The 26,512-nt window shown below is 54.5% G+C and overlaps 2 protein-coding genes across 4 annotated transcripts in view; both read right to left on the bottom strand.

Annotated features, from left to right (window-relative positions):
* The window catches only part of SRC (SRC proto-oncogene, non-receptor tyrosine kinase), a 54,096-nt gene extending 28,369 nt beyond the window's left edge, over positions 1-25,727 (bottom strand). Inside the window, exons 1-2 of one of the 3 annotated variants that reach the window (XM_037164501.2) lie at positions 25,435-25,727; positions 4,879-4,944 (exon numbers count right to left, since the gene is read on the bottom strand). The gene's annotated coding sequence lies outside the window, so the exon portion shown is untranslated. The remainder of the gene's footprint in view (positions 1-4,878; positions 4,945-25,434) is intronic. The other 2 variants (XM_037164500.2, XM_037164502.2) reach the window with 2 other exon arrangements.
* Positions 6,023-9,903, bottom strand: LOC119061463 (keratin, type I cytoskeletal 19-like). Its single transcript, XM_053671193.1, is given in 10 exon segments — positions 6,023-6,054; positions 7,116-7,568; positions 7,571-7,718; positions 8,079-8,426; positions 8,428-8,483; positions 8,486-8,653; positions 8,656-8,778; positions 8,939-9,062; positions 9,436-9,618; positions 9,895-9,903. Coding segments are annotated over 10 exon segments (1,644 nt in total).
* Positions 25,728-26,512: the final 785 nt, after the last annotated feature.

Here is a 26,512-nt window from a genome sequence, read left to right as displayed (position 1 = left end):
GGAAGGCGGAGAGGGAGAATAGGGGAAAAGTTACAGAGAATAAGAAGCATAATTGGTACAAAATAGACAGGGGGAGGTTAAGAAAAGTATAGGAAATGTAGAAGCCAAAGAACTTATATGTGGGACCCATGGACATGATTAATAACATAATCAATAAAACATACTTTTAAAAAATCCCAAAGCAACAAAAATAAAAAATTAAAGTAGAAATTAATAAAATATAGAAAATAAAAAATAATAAAGAAAATTAACAAAACCAGAAAAGGTTGTTCTTTGAAAAGATCAACAAAATGGACAGACTTGTATCTAGAGCAACCAACGGAAAAGGAGAAAGACTCAAATTACTAAAACCGGAATAAAAGAGAGGACAATGCTACCAACCTCACAGAAAAAACAAGGCTGGAAGAGAGTGCCATGAAGTCTCTATGCCCACAAATAGATTTTTGGATGAAATGGATGAATTCCTACAAAACACATACTACACCAAAACGAAGACGAAATAGAAAATCTGAGTAAAGTTAAAACAAGAAGTTGGATTAGTAGCTTTTAAACTTCTCAGTTAAAGAGAAATCCAGGTGCAGATGGCTTCACTGGTGAATTCTCCCAAACAGTTAAAGAAATAACACGACTTCTTCACTTGGAAACACTTCCCACTGGTTCTATGAGGCCGGCATTACCCTAACACCCAAATCAGGCAAAGACAGCATGAGGGAACTGTCAGGCTGCCCTCTCTTAGGAATATAAGGTGTAAATATCTTCAACAAAATACTAGCAAACTGGATCCAGTAATATATAAAAAGAATTATACATCATAACCAAATGAAATTGACCCCAAGAATATAAGGTTGGTTTAATTTCTGAAAAGCAATTAATGTAATACAACCATACCAATAGAATAAAGGACAAAAAAATACATAATCTTGATAGATGCAGGAAAAAGTATTTGACAAAATCCAGCACCCTTTCATGACAAAAACACTCAACAAACTAGAAATACAAGGGATTTCCTCAATCTGATTATGGGCATCTATGAACAACTTATATCTAACATCAAACTTAATGGTGAAGGATTGAATCCTGTCCCATAAGATCAGGAACAAGACGAGAATGTCCGCTCTCACCACATTTATTCGGCTCTGTACTGGAGGTTCTGGCCGGAGCAATAAGGAAAGAATATGAAATAAGAGGCATCCAGTCTAGAAAGAAAAAAGTAAAACTATCTCTATTTGCAGATGACATGATCTTCTATAGAAATTTCTAAGGATTCCACTAAAAAAATTATTAGAACTAATAAGCCAGTTTAGCAAGTTTCAAGATCAATATATATAAACAAATTGTTTTTCTATATCCTAGCAATGAACAATCTAAAAATAAAATCAAGAAAACCATTTACAATATCAAAAGAATATGTAGGAATAAGGTTAACAAAACAAAGTACAGAACTTAAACTCTGAAAACTAAAAAATTGTTAAAAGAAAGTAAAGATCTAAATAAATGGAAAGACATCCCATGTTCATGGATTGGAAGATTAAACGTTACTAAGACGCCAAGAGTCCCCAAACTGATTCACAGATTCAACACAATCCCTACCAAAATGCCAGCTAGGTACTCTGCAAAAATTGAAAAACTGATCCTAAAATTCATATAGAAAGTTAAGGAACTTGGGATGGCCAAAACTATCTTGAATGAAAAATAACACTTCTCAATTTTAAAACTTGCAGTGCCCTGGACAGTGTGTCTCAGTTGGTTGGACCATTGTCCTGTAGAACAAAAGGCCGCAGGTTCAATTCCTGGTCAGGGCATGTAGCCAGGTTGAGGGTTGGATCCCCTGTAGGGGCACATCTGAGAAGGCAATCAATCGATGTTTCTCTGTTTCTCTGTCTCTCTCTCTCGCTCCCCCCTCGCCCTCCTTCTCCTAAAAGCAATTTTTTTAAGTCCTCAGGTAAGAATTATTAAAAAAAAGATTATGTTAAAAAAAAAACTTCCAGTAATCAAGACTGGGTGGCCCTGGCTGGTGTGGCTCAGTGAACTGAGTGCCAGCCTACAAACCAAAAGGTCACTGGTTCGATTCCCAGTCAAGGCACATGCCCAGGCTGCAGGCCAGGTTCCCAGATGAGAGGCGTACAAGAGGCAACCTACTGATGTTTCTCTCACACATCAATGTTTCTCTTTCTCCCTCCCTCCCCCTCTTTCTAAAAATAAATAACATCTCTAAAAAAAAAAAAAAGACTCTGTGGTACTGGAAAGAACACAAGCACCCCTGTGTTCATTGCAGTGCTATTTACAATCACCAAGATATGGAAGCAGGCTGAGTGTCCATCAGTAGATGAGTGGAGAAAACAACTATGGGGCATTTACACAATGGAATGCTACTCAGCCGTAAAAAAGTCAAGAAAACTTTACCCTCTGTAACAGATGGATGGACCTGGAGAACACTGTGCTAAGTGAAATAAGCCAGTCGGAGTAAGACAAATACCATATGATCTCACTCGTACGTGGAGTCTAATGAACACACTGAACTAACAAGGAAAGTAGAGACAGACTCATGGATAGAGAGCAGGAAGACAGCTAGTGGGGGAGGAGAGGGGAAGGGGGTGGAGGGGTTGAAAAGGGAAAAAGGACTCGGACAGGACAACAGTGTGGTGACTGCTGGGGGCAGGGGTACTAGGGACTAAATTGCAATGGAAAAAATTCTATTTTAAAAAGCCCATGCGGTACTGGTATGAGGACAGACACACATCAATGGACAGAATTTAGAGGTAAGAAATAAACCTTCACATTTACAGTGATTTTTGACAAGGGCTCCTGTACAACTCTGCTGGGAAGAGCAGCCTTCTCGACAGAGGGCGCGGGAACAACTGGACATCCACATGCAACACAAGGGAGCTGGACTCCTCCCTCAAGCCCTGCACAACGATTACCGCAAAATAGATCACGAACCTAAACATACAAGGTAAAACTTTTAAAATTCCTCTAAGAATATACAGGCATCGATTTCACATCCTTGGAACACAATGGTTTCTTAAAGCACGCACAACAAAAGGAAGGATAAACTGGACTTCATCAGCATTACAAACTTCTGTGTTCCAAAGGATATCAGCAAGAAAGTAAAAAGAATCCACAGAGCCCTGACCAGTGCGGCTCAGCTGGTTGGGTGTTGTCCTGCAAACCAAAGGATAGGGGTTCGATTCCTGGTCAGGGCACATGCCTGGGCTGAGGGTTTGGTTCCTGGTTAGGACGTGTAGGAGAGGCAACTGATCGATATGTTTCTCTCTCACATTGATGTTTCTCTCTGCCTGTTCCTCCCTCCGTTCCCCCCCCCAAATAAATAAATAAATAATAAAACCTTTAAAAATAAAAAGGAATCCACAGAATGGGAAAAAATATTTGCAAACCACATATCTGATAAGGAACTTGTATCCAGAATTTATATAAGAACCCTTATAACTCAAAAACAAAAAGATCAATGACCCAATTAAAAATGAGCAAAGGATTTGAATAGACAGTTTCTCCAGAGAAGACATACCCATGGCTACTGGCGGCATGAAAAGATGCTCAGTGTCATTCATCGTTAGGGACGTGCCAACCGAAACCACCATCAGGTACCCCTGCCCACCCGCCAGGACGGCTACAATGAAGGCAGACCACAGGTTGTTGGCGAGGAAGTAGCAAAGCTGAAAACTTCACATGTTGCTGATGGGAATGTAAAGCGATGTAGCCGTTTTGGAAAGCAGTCTGGAGCTGCCTCAAACGGCTAAACACGGAGTTACCACAGGAGCCAGAAGTTAGGCTCCTCAGTCTATACCCAAGAGAAGCAAAACAAAGATAGCCATGTAAATACTTGCACACAAATGCTCATAGCAGCATCATTCATAATAACCAAAAAATGGAAATATCCCCTATGTCCACTAATTGATGAATGGATAAATTAAATGTGGTATATTCATGTAATAGAATATTATTTGGCAAGAAAAAGGAGCAAAGGACTGATATATGCCACACCGTGAATTAACCTTGAAGACACTATGCTAAGTGAAAGAAGCCAGACACAAAGACCGCGTCAGAAACCGCCTGGGTGGTGACGGCAAGATGCAGTGTGCAGATGTGCCGCAAAGCTGTGCACTTGAAATCTGCATGGTTTTATTAACCATATAATGTCACCCCAATAAATTCAATGAAAACACTTCAATTAATAAAAATATATTAAGTTCATGAAAAAAAAACTACACCAGAGGCCAGAATTCATCTATTAGATTGGCGAAGATCCCCAAATTCTATGGCAACCATGTTGGTGAGAGTGTGGTAAACGGGGTGGTGTGGGGTGAGGGTCCATCAGCACAGCCTCCCTGAAGGATGATCTGGCAAAATGCACACCCAAATGACAACTGCACCCACCCGAAGACCCGGGACTTGGGCTTAATCCTAAGGGCGTTCTCACCCGTGAACACTAAGCATATGACTGGGGTTACTCGTCGAAGAATTGTCTACCACAAGCAGAGACTGGAGACAACCAAAGTATCCCTCGCCAATGAAATGAAGCAGGTTCTCCATCCACACCACAGCACTACACAACCATGAAGAAGAAAGAAGCAGCACGGAATGGTCTCCAAGGTTCACTGTCAAGGGGACGCAGGTGTAGAATGGGGTCTGCCATGTGCTACCATTTTTTAAAATTTTCTGACATAAATGCTTATATACACCTGGATCTCCCTCGAAGAACACAGCAGAAACTCCTCTCTGTGGATGCCTCTAGCAAGGAGACTGGGGTGCAAGAGAGACTTACTTTCCCCTGTGTTCTTTTGTCCTGTTTGAATTATTTTTTTACTGTGTGTGTATTAATGGATTTTCTTCCCTTTTTAAGAAAAAATACAGGCTTACCTGGTTTCAAATCCTGGCTCGCTCTCTCATGGTGGGGCAGTTACTTCTCTTCTCTGAGCCTGAGTTCTGCAAAGGGAGGGGTAATAAGAACGTAGACCTTGCAAGGCTGCTGTGGAGGATTCAATAAGACGTCACAGGCCCAGGGCCTCCCACGGAGTGTGGCTCCTGGTGAGAGCACGGTCCTAGTTGGTTATTCATATGGTATTACATACACCAAGGGGGACTGTGACAGGTGCCACAAGACAGTCTCAGACCAAGTGTTCAGAGCACCAGCAATTCCCTCCAAAACTGGGAAGGCTTCCTGGAAGAGGCAGCCTCAAGGACAAGGTGTTCCATAAGTACAGAGAACGACTGGGTATGGTGCTCCAGGCAAAGGGCCTAGAAGTAGAAAAGCTCTGGATATTCGCTCAGTCACTGTGCACTGATTGGCTCTTTCAATGAAGCTTAGCTGAGCACCTACTACGTGCCTTTCCTGTAGGAAAGGCCAACAAAAGACGGAATGATTGGATCAGCCAAGGGAAAAACTAACAAAGTGCAGTGACAGGGACAATGAGGGCAGATAGTGTCTAGGGCCTCTGCCAGGCCCAAGTGCTCACAGAGAAAAAGGAGGCTCAGAGAGGGAGAATTGCTGCCTGAGGTCACACAGCAGGTTCCCAACCTCTGAAAACAGCCTCTCTCGGCTCTGCCCTCTCCTAGTCCCAAAGGCCAGAGAACAGGAAGCCCGTGGGGGCCCTCCCGATGTGCACCCAGCGGAAGGTAGGTACAGATGCTGTCTAAACTGGGCACCCACGAAGCGGAAGGACGATTGGTCCTCAGATGATAACAACGCCTCACTGATGAGCAGAGACTCCTGTGAGCCAGGCGCCACTCGAAGAAGTGCACACCATGCATGAGCCCAGGTGACCCCACTGCAGCCCTAGGTGGACGGCCCCACTTTGCAGATGACACAGGTGAGACACACAGAGGTCCAGCTGCTTGCCTAAGGTCACCCAGTTCAAAAGAGACACCACCACCAGGCAGGCCCAGATTGTCTGGGCTTCAAAGCCTTGTGCCCCAGGGCCCATCCCCCAAGGGAGCCACTGGCAAGACCTGTATCAGAGATCACACCCTGCTCCGAAGGGCCCACGGTGCAAGGTGTCCTTAGCTAGTCCAGGAATGTCTCCTGATACCAACGGCCTGAGAGGAGTGGGAAGAGTGGGCGGTGGAGGTTGTGGCAGGAATGTATGGGGGGGGGGCGAGGAGGCGGTGGGGATGGACACGGCCCATTGGCAGCCATTATTCTGCCTCTGGAGAGGGGAGCAGAAAGGCCCCATCAGGAACCTTCCTGAGCCAGGTGGGGAATGGCATCACCAGGTAGACTGGTGATGGTTGGGGGGTCCCTGCTGTGACCCATGGGAGGAGTCTGGGAAAGTCAACCAAAACCTCCTTCAGTAATGTGGAGTCGCCCACAGTCATACCTGGGCAGCTGCAAAGGCCAACGAGCTCACCCATATGTGAAGTCCTGGACTCCAAGGCCATGCTTGATAAATGGACCCTTACTATTGCTGCTAACAGCAGTATTTCTATTGTCACTGGTCAGCTCTCCAGTTCCCACCAGGACAATCAGTCCCATCTTTCAGAGGAGGGGACAGAAAGAGGCTCCAGAAAGTCAAGTCAGGTGCCCGGGACACGATCCAAGACAGCAGGAAGCCAGCTGGGAATCCCGGCCCTGCTGGCCCCGGGCAACTGGCAGCCCCTCTCCTCAAGGCCACCAGTCCCCCAGGCTCTCACTGGGTGTTCTTACACCAGGGACTACTACACAGGGCCCCGTGGCCAGTGCATTTTCCATACAGAGAAATGGAGGCCAGGCCAGGAAGAGTGGCTGGCCCCAGGCCACTGAGCCCAAGAAGGACTACTTACAGAGTAAACACAAACCTCTCTATACCTCCAAGACTGAGTCCACCGCTGATGTCCCACCCTTCCTCACCACAGCCAGGGAGAGGGCACTGCCCCATGGACCCATTTCACAGATGGGGGCTGTGCCCCTTTCTTGCCTGCCCTGTGACCTCCCATACTCGAAGGGATGCTTCCCATGGGCAAAGATCTTCACCCGATTCCATTTTTCTTCCTTCAGACTTTCAAAAGAATTACTTCCTCAACTGGGGTGTTTTTTCTACAGGTGACTTTTCGGAGGGAGGATTCTATTGACAGGTCAGAGAAGAGCCAGGGGTAAGGGTGCCTCCCTCCCATGCACCCACCCAGGAGCATCCTTCCCTCCGCAGGAAGCAGGAAGCCCAGGAGGCTGCTGGACCCCAGCAGTCTTGGAGGCGGGCAGGCATCCTGGCCCGAGGGCAGGCCGCGGTAGGGGGCGCCCTCCTGCTCCAGCTGGGTGTTGATGTCCGTGAGCTGCCGGTCCTCCAGGCTCTGCTGCAGAGTGTCGGCTCGAACAACACTCAGCTGGGCTTCAGTGCTGCTGACCAGCGTGTGGCTCTGTGCCAGCTGGGCTCCAGAGCGAGCCTCCGTTTCCACCAGCGTGCCTTCCAGGGCGGCTTTCGGGCTGAGCGGGGACCGTGGCTCCATCTCCAGCCCCTGCAGGCCGTGGTACAGGTCAGTGACCTCTGTCTTGCTGATTTTCAGCTGCTCCACGTGGCCAGCAACCTTCCGGTTCAGCACCTCAGTCTGGCCAGTGACCCAGGCCTCGGTGTCCTCTGGCTCTTCTCAGCTATGACCTCATGTTGGCTCCTCTGGTCACTCAGAACCTTGACTAGGTCAATGCCAGGAGCAGAATCCCCCTCCACACGGACCTGGCCCTTCATGGCACTAATGTCCTCCTTGTGGTTCTTCTTCAAGTAGGCCACCTCCTCGTTCAGGCCAGGGGCTGTCGAACCCTCGGCCCGTGGGCTGCATGTGACCCAGGACGCGGCCCAACACAAAATCGTAAACTTACTTAAAGCATTCCTTAGTTTTATTACTAAGTTTTCTACTAAGTTTTATTACTTAGATATGTACATTTTCTGTATTAGTGATCACAAACTTGGGAGCTACTGGATGATTTTAAAAGATTATCAAAAGGGCCGCTGCATAATTAGGGTTACAATGTGAGGACTTGCACAGATCTCTTTTTCTTTTGCTCATCTGTTTTCGTTAGTCTTTGTGTATTTAATGTGTGGCCCAAGACAGCTCTTCTTCCTGTGTGGCCCAGGGACATCAAAAAGTAGGACCCGCCGCCGCCTCAGGCCTTCTACCTGCATCTCCAGAGCGGCTCTGGCCGGGGTTGGCTCTCTGCGGAGGCCCTCAGGGTCAGTGTCAACCTCCACGCTCATGCACAGGGCCTGCTGCGTCTCGAACATGGCTGGGAAGTCGTCTGCAGCCAGACGGGCACTGTCGATCTGCTGGACAACCTTGGCATTCTCAGCGATGACAAGAATCTTGTCCCACAGCTCCTCAATGGCCTGGCAGTAGTGGCCATAGTTGCAGCTGGCCCAGGGCCCCTGCTTCTGGTACCAATCATGGATCTTTACCTCCAGGTCCCCGCTGGCCACCACCAGGCCACAAACCTTCTCCAGGTTAGGAGGCCAGGCGGTCATTGAGGTTCTGCATGGTCACCTTCTCGTTGCCCTGCAGAAGCCGTCAGACCCAGCCAGGGCATCCACATAACTGCCACTGTGGCCCCCAGAGGGGGACGAAGCGGGTGGAGGGCACCGACACACCACAGCCACCCAAGCCCCGTGGATGCGGGGTGCGCAGCTGGTGCCTCCTGCTCCGAAGCCCACAGTGTTGCCACCCAGGCCCTGGAGGAGGAGGAGGCCGACGACCGGTGATAGCTGTAGGAAGTCACAGCAAAAGAGGACGCGATGACACGAGTCGAAGGAGCTGTGGCCAGCAGGAGTCTGCAGGTGGCTTTTAATGTAGAAAGGACCCCTGCTCAAAGTGGGGGGGGGGGTGTAAATAATGACAGGACTAATAGCTAATGTTCATTTAGCATCTCCGTTTTACAGATGGGGAAAACTGAAGCAATGACGGGTTAAAGGATGTGGTTAAAACCCCACCTCTTAGCAGCTGAATGACCAGTCCCTCCCACTCTGAGTGTCTCCCTGTAAGAGGCGCCCCTGGAAGAAGCCTGATGCTGGGCTTTTTTTGGTAGGGTCCAGGGCCAACTTAGTCCCCTTCCCCAGATCCAGTGCTGTCCGCTGCTCCAGTGTGGGCTGGCGGGGTGGAATGGGGCGGGCTGATGAGGGTGTCGAGACTCACACTTCCCCCCTCCCGTCCTCCTACCTGGGCTCTAGGCCACCCCTTCGCTGCTCCCAACAACCCTGGAGCACGCCATGGCCACGCTCACTTTACACTGAGGACAAGGGGGCTCCAGGGACTGCCGCAGCCCGGTGGCAGAGATCGAGGGTGCCAACCCAGATCCCAGTGATGCCAAAGCCCATCCTCTCTCCACTGCATCTGCAAGGAGGCGTGGGAAGGGCAAGCCAGGAGGTGGGCACAGCACATACAAAGACCCCGAGGTGGGAAAGTCAGGTGTTCAGGGAGTTAGCAAGTGAGAGAACTGGACTAAGCGGGCCCCAGCCCTACCAGGTCGCTGCTGGCCTTTGGAACAGGCGTGAGGAGGTCTGAGAGGGGTGTGCCCAGCTCCAGGCCACATAGCAAGGCAAAGGCCAGCCCTCCAGTGAGGGTGTGGGTGCTAAGACTAAAGATAAGATCTTGGAACACCAGGCTCAAGAGTGCTGGGCTGAGATGGAGCTGGAAGAGGAGGTGCTGGACCCAAACCCAGAGGCCAGGCAGGCGGGTCTCAGGGACCAAGCCAGGTACCACCTGGCCTGGCCTGGCCTGGCCTGACCAGGGCAGCCCACCACAGCGCTGCATGGCAGGCCTCCACCAGGAGGACAACTCATGCCTCCTCTCGGGCCTTGGCAGCTGCACCTGGACAGACAGAGGTCCTGGCGTGCTAAGGACTCCTTAGCAGACGCCCAATATCAGGGGGTGACCACAGGGAAAAATGAGGTAACTAGTTTTGTTCTCTCCCAGCCTCACCAAAGTCATCTCTCCCGGGTCCTCCCAGCTGCCACGCCCCCACTAGCTGATGGCTGGTGGGCCTTGTGGGGACAGTCACCAGCCAGCCCCTGCCCACAGTGCCCGCTGTTTTGTGCCAGCAGCTCTGGCTGCGTCTCTGCTCTGAGAACACAGTGCCCTCTCCTCCTCACCCACACGCACACGGCAACTCCCTTCAGGGCCACTGGTAGGCAGGAGCACCTGGGGGCCAGGCCCCTCCGCACAATCGGCCTGAGCTCAACCTCCCCTCCCCCGTGCTTAAAGCCCACAGGGGCCCTGGATGCGTAATCTTGGGAAAATCCAGCCTTCCCTTTATGCGTCCATGTAAGGGGGTCTCTGGCAGATCTATGAAGCAGAGAGCATCTGAGCCTGAGGTTGGGGACAGTGGTCGGCAAGATGGCCAAAGCCATTACAGCTCCTGCCTGCTTGCTGTTCACAAGGTCAAGGACAAGGATGAAGGAGGAGTGCTGCATGCTCTCTCTTCCCTACCCTCTGACCTTCCCTTCAACTCATAATCACCCTCCAGCCTCCAGATCTTGGCACAAGCTAATTCCTCCCCCGCCCGGGTGTCCCCACCACCCGTGAGCCCCACTGCACCTACTGTTGGACCTCGGGCGACACCTGACCTTGCCCTCCCTCCAGCTGAGACAAGCGCCCCTTTTCTTCTGGGTTCTCACAGCCCCCACCACCTGAGGATTAAAAGCAGAACTGCCTAGGTTCAAAACCCAGCTCTGGCCCTTTCTAGCTGTGTGGCCTTGGGGACGTTCTCTCACCTCTCTGTGCCTCCATGTCATAAAAATAATAACCTACCCCCAAGGACTGTCGTGAGGTATAAATGAGTTCATATTCGTGAAACACTTATGTGCCCTTATCTTTTAGATTTACACCTGAAATATGACATGTGGGATTTGCTTTAAAAGGACACAGGAGTGGGGGCGTGGGGCAGAACCAGTGCGGATGGGGCAGACGGACCAGGGGTCGGTGGTATTTGGGGCTCAGTGATGGGTTGGTGGGGGATCATCACACTGATATGCCTCCATAATAGTTTTTAAAAGATGATTAAATGAAATAACACAAAAACAATGCCCCAGCCTGGGCAAATCAGTGTCGGCCCCTCCCCTTGCTGGACTAAAGCAGCAATCCACCTGCCCCCGCCCCCGCCCCGCCCCCCAGTCTGTTCTCCACCGGCAGCCAGATGTGCAGGGAGCCCTCCCATGGCCCCATCTCACTCAGGGTTAAAGGCCAACATCAGAATTTTCCAGAGGCCCTCCCTAGTTGGCCCCTCCATTTTTCTGCCCCTTTCTCCCTCCATTCTGTTCCTCACTCATTGTTCCCCTGGCCCCCTGGATTCCTACACTCCAGCCACCCACCTACCTCAGGGCCTTGGAACAGGCCGTTCCCTCTCCCTGCACTCCCTTCCCGCGGGGAGCAACAAGTCTGCCTCCGGACCTCGGATGGGAGCTTCCCGGAGGCATCTTTCTTCTCAGCCGCCCTAATCACAGCCCATCCTCCGAGCCCTAGTCAGCATTCCAACCGTCCCTGGTTCACACCTGATCTGTGGCACTTGCCATCCTCTTACAGGCCATGTGCAGCTTCCTTACTTGTTGTGTTTCTGTCTCCCCACCTAGAATGTCAGCTCTGCAAGAGCAGGGGCTTTTGTCTGGTTGGTTCTTTGCTGTACCTTCAGCCTCTAGAACAGGAGTGTCCGACCCACGGCCCATGGGCCACATGTGGCCCAGTGCCAAATCGTAAATTCCCTTAAAACATTATGAGATTTTTGTGTGATTCAATGTGGCCCAAGACAACTCTTCTTCCAGTGTGGCCCAGAGACGCCAAAAGGTGGGACGCCCTGCTCTAGGGCATTATCCAGCACATGGCCGTGCTCAGTGCACATGTGTGGGAAGGAGGGAGGGAGCAGAGGGTGTGGGGAAGGACAGAGGGATGGAGGGATGGAGGGATGGAGGGATGGGTCCCACCCACCCACAGAATGAAGAGGTCCAGGTCTCGGACCTGCATCTGTCCAGCCCCGCCCCAGCCTATGCCCCAACCACTGTGCTTGCCTGCCACTGCTTGGCATGTTTGGTGGCAGAACCCCTGACCACGCTCACAAACACAGACAGAGCAGTGTGCCCGTCTGCAATGACTCCAGGCCCGAGCCCTGCCTGGCAGGAGCTGGGACACAGACCAGGGACCAGGGGATGTTTGGTGAATGAGCAAGGATGAGTGATGAGCGAGCCAGGACCATCTGTGGGCCAGAACGTGTCTGGTCCCATGTTCACGCTGCAGGCACTCTAGGGGCTGGTAGGCCTCAAACCGGCTCTGCCAGTGTGGCTGCGGCAGGGCAGGACGCTGCAGGCTCCAGCTGGCACTGGCAGAGAGAAGGAGGGTGTGCCACGGACCAGACCTACAGCCTCTAGGGAGGGCAAAAGCTAAGCAAGTGGACCGTGGAGCTCCCACCAATTCCAGCCCCTGAAACCTCTTAGGTGTCTTCCGGGACAGGAATGGAACTCCCTTCGAGTCCTCAAGTCCTGGCTTGCACAGTAGAGGGCAGGATCCCTTCCCTCCAGGAACCAGCCACAGTCTGGAAGCCTTAGAGGGCAGGGCAGGGCAGGGCCCAGAAGTGGGGGCGCTGGAGCTGCACAAAGCAGCGGGAGGCCTGGTGAAAAACCCTGCTCTGTCCCGAGTGCTGCGTAGCCTTGAGCCAACCCTGTGCCCTTTTGGACTCAGTCTCCCCATGTGGAAAGTGGTGTTCCAGGGACCTTCAATCCCAGGGTGCTCAGTTATCTACAAGAGGCCACTCGGCCTCCCCAGCCCTGCCCCAGAGCCCAGCCCCAGAGCCCAGCAATGGGCAGGGCCAGAGACCAGACTCACACGCTGGTCCTCACTCCCCACAGAGACAGCAATAGTACCTGATCACCAAACACTTGTAATCCTGGCATCAGGGTCAGTGCTTTGCATGCACTGCTTCATCCGGTCTCCCCTGCAGTGCTGTGAGGTAGGGACTGTTACTCAGTTTTCTCATCTGTGAAATGGGAAGGATCCTGCCAGTTTCATCCAAGGTGTACCACTGCTCAAAGCCGTGGGAGCTGGAGGACTCAGTCCAGCCCTCAGGACACAGTGGAGAAGCTGGGGGCCTGCGTGCCTCTGAATGGACCAGGGGCACAGGAAGAAATCATGAGCCCGAAGCCCACGGTGCTCTGTGGCAGGGCCTCAGCCCCTCATTACCGACAGCCCGAGAGGAAGGATGATCCTCCCATCTCCCACGGAACCCAGACCCGAGCCCTGTCAGTCCCAACTTCAAACATATCCCGAATCCCCGTGCTTCTCTCCCACCATGGCCACCCCCTAGTCTAGGCCCAGCCTCTTCCTCCAGGCTGGACAACTGGGTCAGAGAGTCTTCCTGAAATGCCAGTGTGAACCCACGACTGCTGTTTAATTTGCCTCACAGCCCCGACACTCCAACTAAGAACAAAGTCCTCTCAGGGGCCTCCAAGGCCATGCAATGGACTCTACGAACCCCACCCCCTTCACTCATTCTGCTTCCATACCAGCCACTTGCCCTTTGCCTGAGGATCCAGCTCACCCCTGCCTCAGGGCCTTTGTACTTGCCATTTCCTCCACCCAGGGCACACTTCCTCTGGGTATCTGTACACCTAGTCCCTCACGCCTACTCAGAGAGGCCTTTCCTGACCACCTGTTTAAGTGGCAACACACCCAGACAGCTCTGCTCTAAGTTCGCACTTTAAAAGCTACCTTCTCACAGAAGGCCTTTTGGACTGTCCCCAGCCCAAGGGAGAACCTTCAACTTCTCCTTCCCAGCACCAACACAGCTCTGACACATAACTCACTGTATGAGTACATGTCTGATGAGGACACCCCTGTGTGGTGGCCCTCACTTCTGTCCTGCTCACAGATGAATACTTTGTAGTGGGTGTAATATTCAACAGAGTTAACAGCTGGGACGCTTGGGTACCATCTGGTCAGAATGGACACCAGCCAAGAACACAGCGCCTAGCATGGAGTGAGTACTTGGTAATTAATTAATGAATGAATGAACAAATGGATGGGTGGACAGATGGGTGGGTGGACAGCTAGGTGGGTCAGTGGGTGGATGGGTAGATAGATGGACATACAGGTGGTGGATAGATGAATGGGTGGATGGTAGATAGATGGGTGGATGGTGGATGGATGGGTGGGTGGGTGAGTGGGTGGTGGATGAACATACAGGTGGTGGATGGATGAATGGGTGGATGGTAGATAGATGGGTGGGTGGATAAAGAACAGGGAACATAATGGCCTGAGACTTTCCAGAGATGCCCGTGGCCCTGAGAAGATGACCCAGCGAAGGGAATGGCCTTCCCAAGTTCACCAGCCTGAACAGCTGTAGCCAGCCTGGCCACTCCCCCTGCACAACCCAACTTTCATTTCCCATCCCCTCAGTCTGAGGAAGCTCCTTCCCCAGGGAGAACTGGGTGAGGAGGAGGGGCAGGCGGCCCTCTAGTCCCAAAGGGGGAACTAGGAGGGGGGCGACCAGGCTCCATCTGTCCCACCACAAAGGGGCTTTGTCCTCAGTGCTGAGAGCCTGGGGCAGACAGGAAGCCGCCCTCAGCTGCCTGGCAAGTCGCAGAACCCCCAACAAGCTGGACAGACAGTTCCAAATCCCGATCACAGGAGCAGGCACAGTACTAGGCACGGTTCTCTAAAATCCCAATGATCCTCCCTGGGAGCCCTAGGAACGAGGCTCTGGGGTGACCCCACTTCTGCAGATGGGGAAACTGAGGCTCCAAAGGGCAAAGGTACTTGGCCAAGATCTCCCAGCCAGCAGAGAACAAACCTGGGATTCAAATCCAGGCCCACCTGGCGCCAAAGTCTTCAACTATAGCTCTCATCTCGCCTTGTCTGGATACAAACCTTCCAGGTTCAAGAGGGTAGAGGGGCCTTTCTGGAGGCAAGAGTGGGCAACCATGCCTAGCTCTTCACCCTAACGGGGGCACCCCGGTGAGGTTACTTGACAAGGGAAGGAGGCTGAGCCTGAACCCAGCGCCCCTGTCTCATGCCCAGCCCACATCCCAGGCACTTTCGGAATCCGCCCGCCAAGCCCCAACAAGTCCCCAGCACTTCCTGTCAGGCCGGGAATCTGCGGGGGGAAAAAATACACGGGCAGACACACCAGCAGGGAGAGGCAGCCCACCTTCACCCCACTGCTCCCCCCGCAACCCCAGCACCTGCCAAGCGCCTGGCTGGCTGGCACCCACCTTCTTTCCAGACCCATCTGTCGGCTCTCTGTGCAGCCACCACAGCCACCACAGCCACCTCACTAAAGCTACACTGCCAGTGGGGCAGCTACCCTACCCATGGTGCCAGATAAATCAGTCCTGCCTGGGCGCCTCTCCTCGCTGCCCCGGGACCAGCTTGTAGACTCCCCGCAGGCCCCCCAGACCCCCCAGGCCCTCTGCTGACGGGTACTGGTCACCTCTCAGGGCAAATCCCTACCAGTCCTCCAGGCTTCAACCACAGGAGCTGCTCGTGCCATGCCTTCAGGCCCTTGCTCAAGCTCTGCCTCCCCTCAGAGAATCATCCCATCCTTCCAGGTAGGTCACATGCACCACTTCCTCCAGGAAGTCTTCCCTGACCTACTCCCTCCAAAGCCCCAGACCAGCCCCTACCTTCTGCTCCAAGCTGTTTTTTTTTTTTTAATCCTATTCTTTTTTTTTTTTAAAGACTTTATTTATTTACTTTTAGAGAGAGGGGAAGGAAAGAAGAAAGTGAGGGAGAGAAACATCAGTGTGTGGTTGCCTCTCACTCCCCAAGGGGGCCCCGACCAGGAATTGAACCAGCGACCCTCTGGTTTGCAGCCAGCACTCCATCCACTGAGCTACACCAGCCAGGGCCCAAGCCAGGGTTCTTGATCCCTCCGTGGGCTGCCATCACTCAGCAACAGAAATCCAGCATCTGAGCCCAGTCTGATCCTTCCCTTTGTCCTCTCTTCACATCCTCAGCAGGGTCCTCAGCAGGAGGCCCAGCCTGCTCCCAGCAGCCCTGGCAAGGGCTTCAGGCCTGATCAACCTAGTCATCTCCTAACTGCACCCCCGCCCCGGCTGTGCCTGCACATTCCAGACTAGTTTCCACCCCCAGATCTTCGCCCCTGCTGCCCGTTCTCCCTAGCAAGCCCTCGCTCTTCTTTTTTCCTCCTGGCCTCCAGCTCACCTTTTAAATCCCAGGCCAGATATCAGCTCCTCTGGGAAGCCCTTCTGGCACTGTAACGGACTGCCACAGTTCACAGGGCACCTGCCCGTGGCAGGGCAGTGATCAGCGTCTGTGTCAGGCTCCCCCCAGGGCACGCTGCCCCCAGAGTGCACCTCTGGGATCCCCAATACCCAGGAGACGGACCAGACATCACCAGCAGGTAACTGAGAGTCCAGCTGCCAACTCCCTGCCCGGAGAACCCAGGGGCAGAGGCCAGGATCGACTGCCTATGGCAGCACCGAGTCCTGTTTTGCCCACAGACCGAAGGTATGGGCAGAGTGGGGGGGGGGGGGGGGCTCTGCAAATGGCCAACTGGCAACCAAACCCACGTCGTTTCTAAAACTAGGGCACAGGAAAGAAATGGGAACAGCAGAATTGTCCCCAAATAGATCTGTGGCTCATCTGGTTCCAGGGCCTTCGGGAACACCTGGCGGGGATGGGGGTGGGGACGGCAGGTGGCCACTCGCAAGGACAGAAAGGAAATCTACAGTTTGGAGGGTGGGGAGGTGAGCCGCACTGCTTCAGGCAGTGATACCCTGACCACTTCCATCAGGGTCAGGCCAAATCCTGAAGGTGGAGGGTCCTCTCCCACTCACCTCCACCTAACTACAGGATGCCCCCTAAATGTCCCACCTCCAGGCCTTCGCTCACCTGGGTCCTCTGCCTGGACTGCTAGTCCCCCTCTTCCAATCAGAACCCTGCCAACCTCGTACCCAGACCACTGCCTGGCATCGGCAGGCATTTGAGCAGAATGAGCTTATCAAGCCTTCCCAACCTCCCTCCGAGGGAAAGACTCCTGCACCCATCTCACAGATGAGGAAACTGAGGCTCAAAAGGAGAGGCCATTTGCCCAAGGCACACAGCAGAGGAGGCAGGTGGACCGGGTGACATGCTAGGTCACCTACCTGGGTGCCAGCAGCCACAGGGCACCCAGAGGCCCAGAGAGGCCTAGTTCAGCCTCCTAACCAGGCCCAGCCTTGGGGACTTGGAGACAAAGTACACGGGGCACAGTCCCACTCACCCAGGCAGATCAGGAGCTACTAACTCCCCCCACCCCCTACCCTAGGGTGCTACTGAGTGAGGAGCCACTGGTACCATGTGATGGAACCATCTCCTTGACAATATACACAGATGAGAAAACTAAGTCCTGGAAGGGGACAGCCTCCCCATCTGGAAAGTGGGGTGTGTGTGTCCCAGGAACCTCTGGCTGTGACACCTACTGTGGCCTGGTGGCCTTTCTTCTTTTTCTCTGAATCTCAGTTTCCCTGCCTGGAGAATGGGGTTGCCATTCCATTCCTCTTTGGGTTAATACAAATTACAATAAAATAACAACTAACACATGAGAGAGCTTACTACACGCCGGTGTTGCTGGGAGGGTCTTGCACAATACCTCGCTTGATTCCCAGAACAAGGCCACGGTGTGGACACTGCCGTTAAGCCCGTTTTTCAGGTGGGGAGACTGAGGCACAGCACGGTGAACTGATTCACTAAGCCACACGGCTAAGGTATGACAGCAGCTGGAGATGGAGGAGAAGACCCTCGGGTTAGGAGCCGGGGTGGCTATCGGAAGTCTCCCGGCCTTCACACTGCCCTGAGAAAAACACCAAGAGGGGCAGGGAGCTTGGCTGGACTCAGGCAGGAGGCCCAGCAGGACTCAGCCTGGAGGAGGTGGGGCAAACCTGCGGTGTTGGGGAGGCCCTGGTCCAAACCCATGCACTGGGTGACCTTGGGCAGGCCCCTTTGCTTCCTGAGCCTCAGTTTCCCCTTTAGTGACATGGAGCTGGAGTGCTGCCTCGTGGGGATGCTGTGGTGTGAGGGTCGGCCCCAAGTGTTTGGTGACTAGTGAAGGAGCCCAGGGCTGTTCCTTCCGCAAGGAGGGGGCAGGGGGGTATCTGATGCCACACTGGGAAGCCATGAGTATATGGGCACAGCCTGCCTCTTGAATGCCTACAGGGAACCCTCCCAGCTCTGCCAGCCTCCTAGGCTGTGTGACCTCAGGCAAGTCTGTTCACCTCTCTGAACCCCCAGACCCTCCTTTTCACAAGTTGAGGCTTCCTGGGACTGAGAGGGGTTTCTGCCTGCGGAGGCTGGAGGCTCATGGGGGTGAGAGCAGAAGGTTCAGTTCCGTCTGTCCCAGCACAGAGGACGCCCACCAGGACACTGACTCAGGGCCTCAGTTTCCTCAACTGCGCAGTGAAGGTTGTTAAGATGGTTCTGCCTCCCTCTCAGTCCTGCTTGCAGATACTCAAAGGTGACTGTGGAAAATGCTTTGTAAACTCTAAGTGCAGCACCCTTCGGAATGAGGATTATCACCCCACTCCGGCAAAAGCCAAGGAACACTAGGGCTTACCATCTCAGGCAGAGTGCGTCAGAGCCATGAGGGCGGGCGGAGGAGGGGCCATGCGGGGGGGTGGGGGGGGCCAGAGGAGGGGAGTCCAGGCCCGGGTTGGGGCAGAGTGTGGTCAGTAATTGCTGGAGGCAGAGGCAGCTTAGCCCCTCGCAGGGCACTGAGAGGAAGGGCAGACAGGCTTCGGGACCCCCAGGGGCAAAGACCTGGGGGCTAGACATCCCAGGGCAATAAGGAAGACCGCCAGCGGTCCAGACAGGCTAACCGGTCACCTGGGGGAGAGGGAAATGTGGGAGGTGAGGGGGGGGCGGGGCACAGGGTAGAGCTCTGGCCCAGACCAGCAGCACCTCCAGGAGTCTTGGCTATGGAGCCTGGGCCCATCCTGGCCTCTCTCAGAGCCTCAGCCGCCTCCCAGGCCAACTGGGCAAAGAAGCAAAGTACCCAATGCTCAATCAGTGGCCACCTTCGGAGAGATGGGCGCATTCAGTTGGGAGAGGAGCACTGAAGGCTAGGGATGGAGGCACCGGGAGGCCTTGAAAAGTCACAGGTGGGCCAGGGCTGAGGCAGAAGCTGGGCTCAGAGAGAATGGATGGAGCTGGTGGTTTCCAATCCATCCAGCCACCGAACTCGTCTGTCTCTAGTTAACCTGCCCTCTGCCCCGCCCCCTAGGACAAGCCCGCCACGGACAGAGGTACCCAGGCTCAGTCCTTGGGACCTACTGGCCTGCAGAGGCCCAGCAGTTCCACCTTGTCAGGGGGTCACCTTCATAATCACGGGCACTCAGAAATATTAAGCACTTACTACGTACAGGCCCTGCACCAGAGCAGACACCTGCTAGCTCATCGGACCCTCTCAGCACCTGGCAAAGCTGGCACTGCTACTGTCACCCCCACTTCACAAACGGGGAGACTAAGGTTCAGAGCAATCACTCTCCCACAATCAGACACAGTGAACAAGTGGCAGGGTCAGAATTCGAACCTAGATCCAAACAGCTCCAGAGGCCTTGCTAGTTGCAAACTCCTTCTATGCCACAACCACCCACTGAGCACCCTGCTATGCCATCCTGGGACCGGAGGGTTCCCTGAAGATCAGAGTACTCCAGGTCCAAGTGGGGATCCAGCAGCCAGCGCAAGAAGCCCCGAGAGTCAGGATACCTGCTCCTAGCAACACACCCACCCCTACCTGGGGGAACATTTCAGCCGAGCTGCCACATGCTCAGTGGGAATCGGGTGTCACAAGTCACCAAGAAGCTAGAAGTCTGGGCTCACGTGTCACCATGCTGGGTGACCACAGCCCCAACCCTTGGCCTCTCTGAGCCTCTGTTTCTTCTTCTCTGTAACAGGAACAAAAGTTCGGCCCACTCCATGGGACAGAATGGGTTACCTTGCTATGACCAGGGCGGGAGAGCACAATGCAAAGACGCTGACATCAAACAGTAACAGTCAAGGCCACAGACTTGCACAAAGCAGCGCAGGAGAAGATAATCAGCCCTGAATGTGGAAGCCAAGCTCCCCAACACCACCTGACCCCAACTTCCATCCCCCAGCCCTGGAAGCTTGAGGGTTCAAAGGACCCATTACCTGGTTTCTCAGTGATCCCAGAGTGGACAACAGAGAAGAGGACTCGGCCGGGCTACCCCTGGAGAAGGCCACAGCTAGGGTCCCCACCACAGAGCCTCAGTGAGGGAAGGGTCCTCACCATGCAGATGAGGAAACTGAGGAACAGAGTGGGAAGGGACTTGACCGAGATCATCCAGTTCTTCCCTCTGGCTTCTCATTTTAATCTGGAATTTCTCTGGGTGGTTCCAGGGGGAGGGGAGGAGCTAGGACCCAGGTTGGAGGGGAAATGGAGGTTCTGGCTTCCAGTGCTAAGATCCTCCCCAGTCACTCACCCCTTGACTCTGCCCTACCCTGGCTGTACTGGGGGCAGGTGCAGGCTGGCTGGCTGGGGAGAGCCCAGGATCAAAAGGCAAGGTACGTGCATTTTTCTCCCAGCTTTGAAAATATGTCCTGGGTCTTTCTGGCCTCATTTCCCCCATGTGAAGAGAAGGTCAGAATAAATCAGGAATAACAAACTTGTGGCCCACACAGGATGCTCTCTAATCCTCTGCCCAAGGCAGACATTACTAATCTATCACAGCACTCTATCCCATGAAGCCAAGGCTGGACCTCTGAATGTTTCTCAACATAGCAATCCTGGTCTAAAGAATTTGAGCCCCAGGCTATCCCAATACTGGATATGTGAGCCCCCATGAGAGAGGAGAAGAGAGAAAAAAAAGACATAATATTTCCCAAGTATCCAGTAGAATCAAGCTGCTGCAGGAGACGTTAGCTGATTTAATCTTCAAAGGGAAAGGTGCCGAGACTGAGGTTCAGGGAGGCTACGTAATTTGCCTTTGGGCATTCAGCTGGAACAGAGTCTTGAACACCGGGGAGGTATCCACCGGATCACCCTCTCCCAGAACAGCGATGCAGGGCCAGCCACCAGCCACTAAGGTGCAGTCTCACTCCATTCTCCCCTCGCTCCCACTGGGTGCAAACCTCGTGCCCATTGCACAGGTTCAAAACAGAATCACAGGAGGAGGGTGTCAGCTGCCAGAGGAAGAAGGACCAGAGTGTGCGTCTGGTTCTTCCCCACCCCTACGTACCAAGTTAATGCACTAAGTGCTTTGTTTCCATCCTCCCGGGGCATCGTGGGAGCTGTGACTCATATTATCCCACTTCAGAGATGAGGGAACTGAGGCGTCCCAGAGGAAGTGCCTCCCTCTCGGGCTCGAGTGGAAACCAGAACAGTACACCATGGAGATAAGGGGGTTGGGACCATGGAGGGAAGTAGAGGGTTATGGGAACCCGAAGGGAGAGAGAGGCGTGGGGGGCCACGGGACAGGGGCAGGAAATGAGGCTCCAGTCAAACCGCCCAGAGCAGGGGGTGGAGGTGCTCTGCTGTGGCTGCAAGGCCTACAGGGACATGCAGGGCTCCAGAGGCTCCCAGGTCTGGACCAGGAGTCCAGAGCCCGACAGCCTGGGTTCAGCCCTGTCACCAGGCCACTGGGAGACACCAGTCAAGTGGCTTCTCCTCTCTGGGTCCACTGACATCTGGAAAATGGACAACCTCATCTAAGGCAGGCTTTCGGGAAGCTGGGAAGAGCTGGGCCCACCGCCCCAGCTCAGCCTCCTCACACAGAGAGGGCAGGGCAGAACTGAAGTCACCCAGCACGTGCGTGGCCTTGGTCCACGTCCTCTCCTGGGCCAGTCCTGCCCAGACCAGCACCCACAGACCGTCAGAGCACCCACTCAGAGCCTTCACCACACGACTGGCAAGGCGAGACCCACGGGGCCAGCGACCTGCCCCAGGTCCCATGTGCTGAGTGCCTACTGGTGCCAGGCACTGGGCATGCCACCCTCCGTCAGCGCTCACGTGATGCAGAGGTATTTGTTGTCCCCGTTTTTAAGAAGGAAACTATGTCTCAGACAGATACGATGAAGGACCCAAAGACTCACAGCAAGTGAAGACAGTCAGAACTTGAACCCTGACCCGTCTGACTCCTGAGCCCTCCCCACACCTTCGGTCTCCAGCGGACCCCTCCCTGCTCCCCGCCCCACTCCCAGCTTCCAGCCACCCTGCACTGCACTTCCCCGACTCCCGGCTCTCACTCTCTCCTGCTTTCCTGCTAGTGAACTCCTACTCCGCTTTCAAAGCCCAGCTTCCAATGCCTCCTCCTCCTCTTAACACCTGATCCAGGCCCCCACAGAATATTTGGGAGTCCAGCCCACAGATCCAGTTCTACCAGATTCCTCAGCCAACTCTGTACCCCTGGCCTCTGGCACGGAGTTGTTCATACAGGGGTCACCAATAAGCTCCCTGTGTGAAATGAAGGCCAGACTCTGCTTCATGGCCCACCTGGCCCCACATGGTCCAGCCCTGCTGCCAACACCCCCCATTTCACCTCTCGCCCAAGCACCCTAACTCTGTCCTCCAGACTCACAGGCTTTCCCGTTATTGCTCCTCAACAGCACACACTCCTCTACCTCGGGGCCTTTGCACTTGCAGTTCCCGCTGGCTGGCAAGCCCTTCCCCCAGCCGCATGCCTGGCCAACTCCTCCTCGCCTTCTTCAAGATTCCTCCTATCCCCACCTCCTTCTCTGAGCCCTTATCACATCTGTGATTATATATCCATTTATTTGGCAACTTCTTTGCTATTTGGCTTACCCTCTAGACCCAAATTTCTGGGAAGCCAGGGATCTGTTCACAATTCCCCAGCAAGGACTCACCTAGGCCAACAACACCAGGAGCTCCGGGAAGTATCGCAGCAGAAGGGAAGAAAGAGCACCCTGTCCCCTTCTCTGTTCCAAGAACAGCTGCTCCCCTCAGCACCACCTCCTGGAAGCCTCCCGATGCCTCCCAGCAGCTCCCACTGCTCACCCCATCACCACACTGCTCAGCCTGAGTGAAAAGCTCTTAGTACAGCCCTGGCTGGTGTGGCTCAGGGGGCTGCGTGCTGGCCTATGAACCAAAGGATCACTGGTTCAATTCCCAGTCAGGGCACATGCCTGGGTTGCAAGCCAGGTCCCCAGTAGGGGGCACGTGACAGGCAACCACACACTGATGTTTCTCTCCCTCTCTTTTTCCTTCCCTTCCCCTCTCTCTTTAGAAATAAATAAATAAAATCTTTTTCAAAAATAAGTTCCTAGTGCTCAGTGGTCATTCATGGACGCTTGTATCCAGACAGGTTTGGGAAAACAGAGTCAAGTGAGGGCCAGGGAGATTGGGGTGGGGGTTCTGTTAGCAGGTCACTGAGCTATCATCTCCTCCCCGGCTCCCAAGGCACAATCAGGGAAGAAGCAAAGGCAGGAACTGAGTTAGGGAGAATTCGTGCTCCGGAAAGAGGCTAGGGTAGAGGAGGAGAAAGCTGGGAGTGGGGGCAGGGGCGGGGGTGTGGAGGAGGACCTTCCTGGGAGAGGTGGGCCTTAAGCCAAGCCTTAAACAGCAAGAGTAGATGAGCAGCTCATAGAGGAGAGGGCATCCCTGGCAGGGACCTTCAGGAGCAAAGGCCCAGGGGCCACACAGGAGGGCCTGGGCAGCCAGGCGGGCGGGCAGCCGGGCAGGCAGCCGGGCAGGTAGCCAGGCAGCAGAGAGAGGTGACACACTATAAATCATTTCCCTGGGTGGAAAGACCACATCACCGAGGCACACCACACCACCACATCGCCAAAAACGGCCTCGTGGCTCCCATGCAATCACTCATCAGTGTAGTCTTTTCCAACCATGTGCCAGGCCCCGTACTGGGAAAACCCTGCCCCCCAACACTGGAGGGGTGCCAGGGCAGCCTGAATAGTCTCTGAGGTCTAGGTTCTAGTTCTGACTTCAAACTATGTGGCCTTGGTCAAGTCACTTCCCCTCCCTGCACCTCCATTTCTCCATCAGCAAAATGAGGATAAACAAGAGCCCCGAGAGTTCCTGAGATGCTCAGAAAATGTTAGCACCTGTAGTTCTCATTGGTGCATTTTAAAACTGCGGCCAGAGTCTGGACCAGTGAGTTGCCGGAGGTCGCACAGCTGCCAGGTGGCAGGGCAGCTGGAGCCATTTCTCTCTGAAGGAGTTCCGAGGTGGCTTTTCCAGCGCCAATGCACGCTCTTCTGGAGATGAGCTCCAGCAGGGCCAGCAACCTCCCCGCCCACCCAGATGCAGGGAAGCACTCACTTATTAGGCACCTACTGCATGCAAAGCCCCTACATGAAGAAATACATACATTCTTTCCCTGAGGATTCTCACTCCACATATGGGGACTCAGAGGACAGTCCCTTGGCCCAAGTCATCCAGTGAGCTGAGAAACCTAGGTGTCTTGTCTCCCCAGCCAGGAGGACGAGAAGACAGTCAGCAACAGGACCAGCCCAGCCCACTGCTGAAACCCAGTCTGATCTCCACTCACTGTGGCTGGGCCTGGACCCACCTCAGCTCACCCAGGGACCACTGCTCCAATTGCACAGAGTCCCTGAGGCTCAGAAAGCCTCACCCAGGGCCACACATGCTCCGCCCACACTCAAGTTGGCATGAAGGCCCCAGAGGTTGAACTGATGCCCCACAGGTGAGCTCCTTTTGTTCACCCCCACCCTTCCACCAGCCCCCTAGCCCCAGCCAGGCCCACCTGCCACTATCGGAGATTCCCCAGCTCCCAGCTCCGAGATGGAAGGCAGTTGTCTGACACACGCCAGGGACACCCACCCCCAGCCCCAGTCCAGGCAGGCAGGTGGACCCAGCCTGGTGGGGGAAACCCAAAACTTTTGCCAACTTCTGAGCAGGTAGGAGGCTGGGCCTACCCAGGGGTGAGCCTGGGGGCTGTGGGCAGGAAGGACCAAGCACGGGGTGGGCCAGCCGCTTCCAGGGCAGTGGCACCAGGCCCTACCCAAAGCCCCAGGAGGACAGAGGTTCTGGTGCCCAGCCCAGCGTCCTCACACCCGTGCCCCCAGGCCTGGGTCCTGCAGGACCCCTCTCCACCTCCCCTCCCGGGCCTGGGGCACCAGGCCAGGTTGCCGTAGCCAGAGGCGGCGCCGACTGGCTCAGATTTCAGATTTGGCCTAGACCCGGCCTGAGGGTTTGGGCCGGGCTGGCTACTCTCAGGGGGACCATAGGGGATGGGTGAGCCGGAGGAGGTCCCCGCGCGGACAGGACCCCAGAGCGCCCCCCTCAGCCCAGCGGCGCGCCCCCACACCCCACCCCCGCAGCATCACAACAAAAGGCCGCGCTGGGCAAAACCCCGTGCACCCTCCCAGCACTCTGGGATTGTGGCTCGGCCCGGGGGAACTGGGGGGTTGGAGAGGTGGACAGGAGACCCGGCGGCCCTGCGACCTGACGCCAGGGTGGTCCCCCGGCAGGGGCTCCCCAACACCACCCAGGACAGAGGGCCGGCGAAGGGGCGGAGGGGCACTCACCTGGGCCGGTGGGCAAGCGGGTGCACCAACAGACAGGCGCACAGGAGGGCGGACCGCGGGACAGCCAGGGGGTCCAGCAGACGGCGGCCAGGCCGCTCCGGCTCCCAGGCCGGAATGGATTCCGGGCGGGGAAAGACAGATCGAGAGAGAAAGGGAGGAGGAGGAGGTGGTGGAGGAGGAGGCGGTGGCCGGGGGAGGGAGGGAACCGGAGGGAGGGAGAGCACGAGCAGGGAGGAGGGGCCGGCAGGCCTCCGGGAGGAGGAGGAAGGAGGAAGCTCGCGCGGGGACAGATTCCCCGCCGGTGACCCTGAAGAGACCCACACGCGCGGCCCCCAGACATTCGAAGCCGGGGTCTAGGCGCGGCCAGGGATTGGGGGACGGAGGCACCGGGTGCAGGAGCCCCGCCCCCCACCTCGCTGGGTAAGAGAGCCCCACCTGGGGGACCCCTATCCGTCCTCAAGCCGAAATGCCCTCCCTAACTCCCCAACCCACCCACCCTATTTACTCCAAATTCACCTCTCCCGCAATTATTAGCAATAGTAATAATAATATCAGCGCTAATGGAGCATTCACTCCTTTCCAGGTGTAAAACTGGCTCTGGTAGACTTGACGATCTATTCCTAACAACCAGCTGGGCTAGGGAATAATTACCTCCATTTTACAGAAAAGAAAACTGAGGCGTGGAAAAGGGGGTCACCTACGAGGGCCTTGGCATTGGACCCTGGACTTGAGTTAGTTTCCCAGTGTGAGGACTGAAGCTTGAGGGACTGTGTGGGCTAGAGAAACATTTATCTTAATACATATGTGTTCATTTTAATGTGTTTTTTTTTTAAGTCACTAAGGCAGCCCACCAAAGTCATCAAAATCTGGATATTATTGCTAAGGAGGGGGCTGAAGTGGGCATTTAGAGACAGTTGCCCTTTCAAGTAAATAAAGAGGCCAAGTACATCGGGATGCAGGGGCCCCAGAGTAGATAGATCAAAGGAAGCCGGCACTGAGAAAAAGCTGCTTCAGCCACTAGGCCTCCCGCCCCCACTCCCCGACTCCACCTTGGAAGAAGATTGGGGTGGGGATTTCC

The sequence above is a fragment of the Artibeus jamaicensis genome, unplaced genomic scaffold (genome assembly GCF_021234435.1).
Source record: "Artibeus jamaicensis isolate MK-2021 breed Jamaican fruit bat unplaced genomic scaffold, CSHL_Jam_final contig_685, whole genome shotgun sequence".
Lineage (NCBI taxonomy): Eukaryota > Metazoa > Chordata > Mammalia > Chiroptera > Phyllostomidae > Artibeus > Artibeus jamaicensis.
This window is presented reverse-complemented; position numbering and strand designations above follow the sequence as displayed.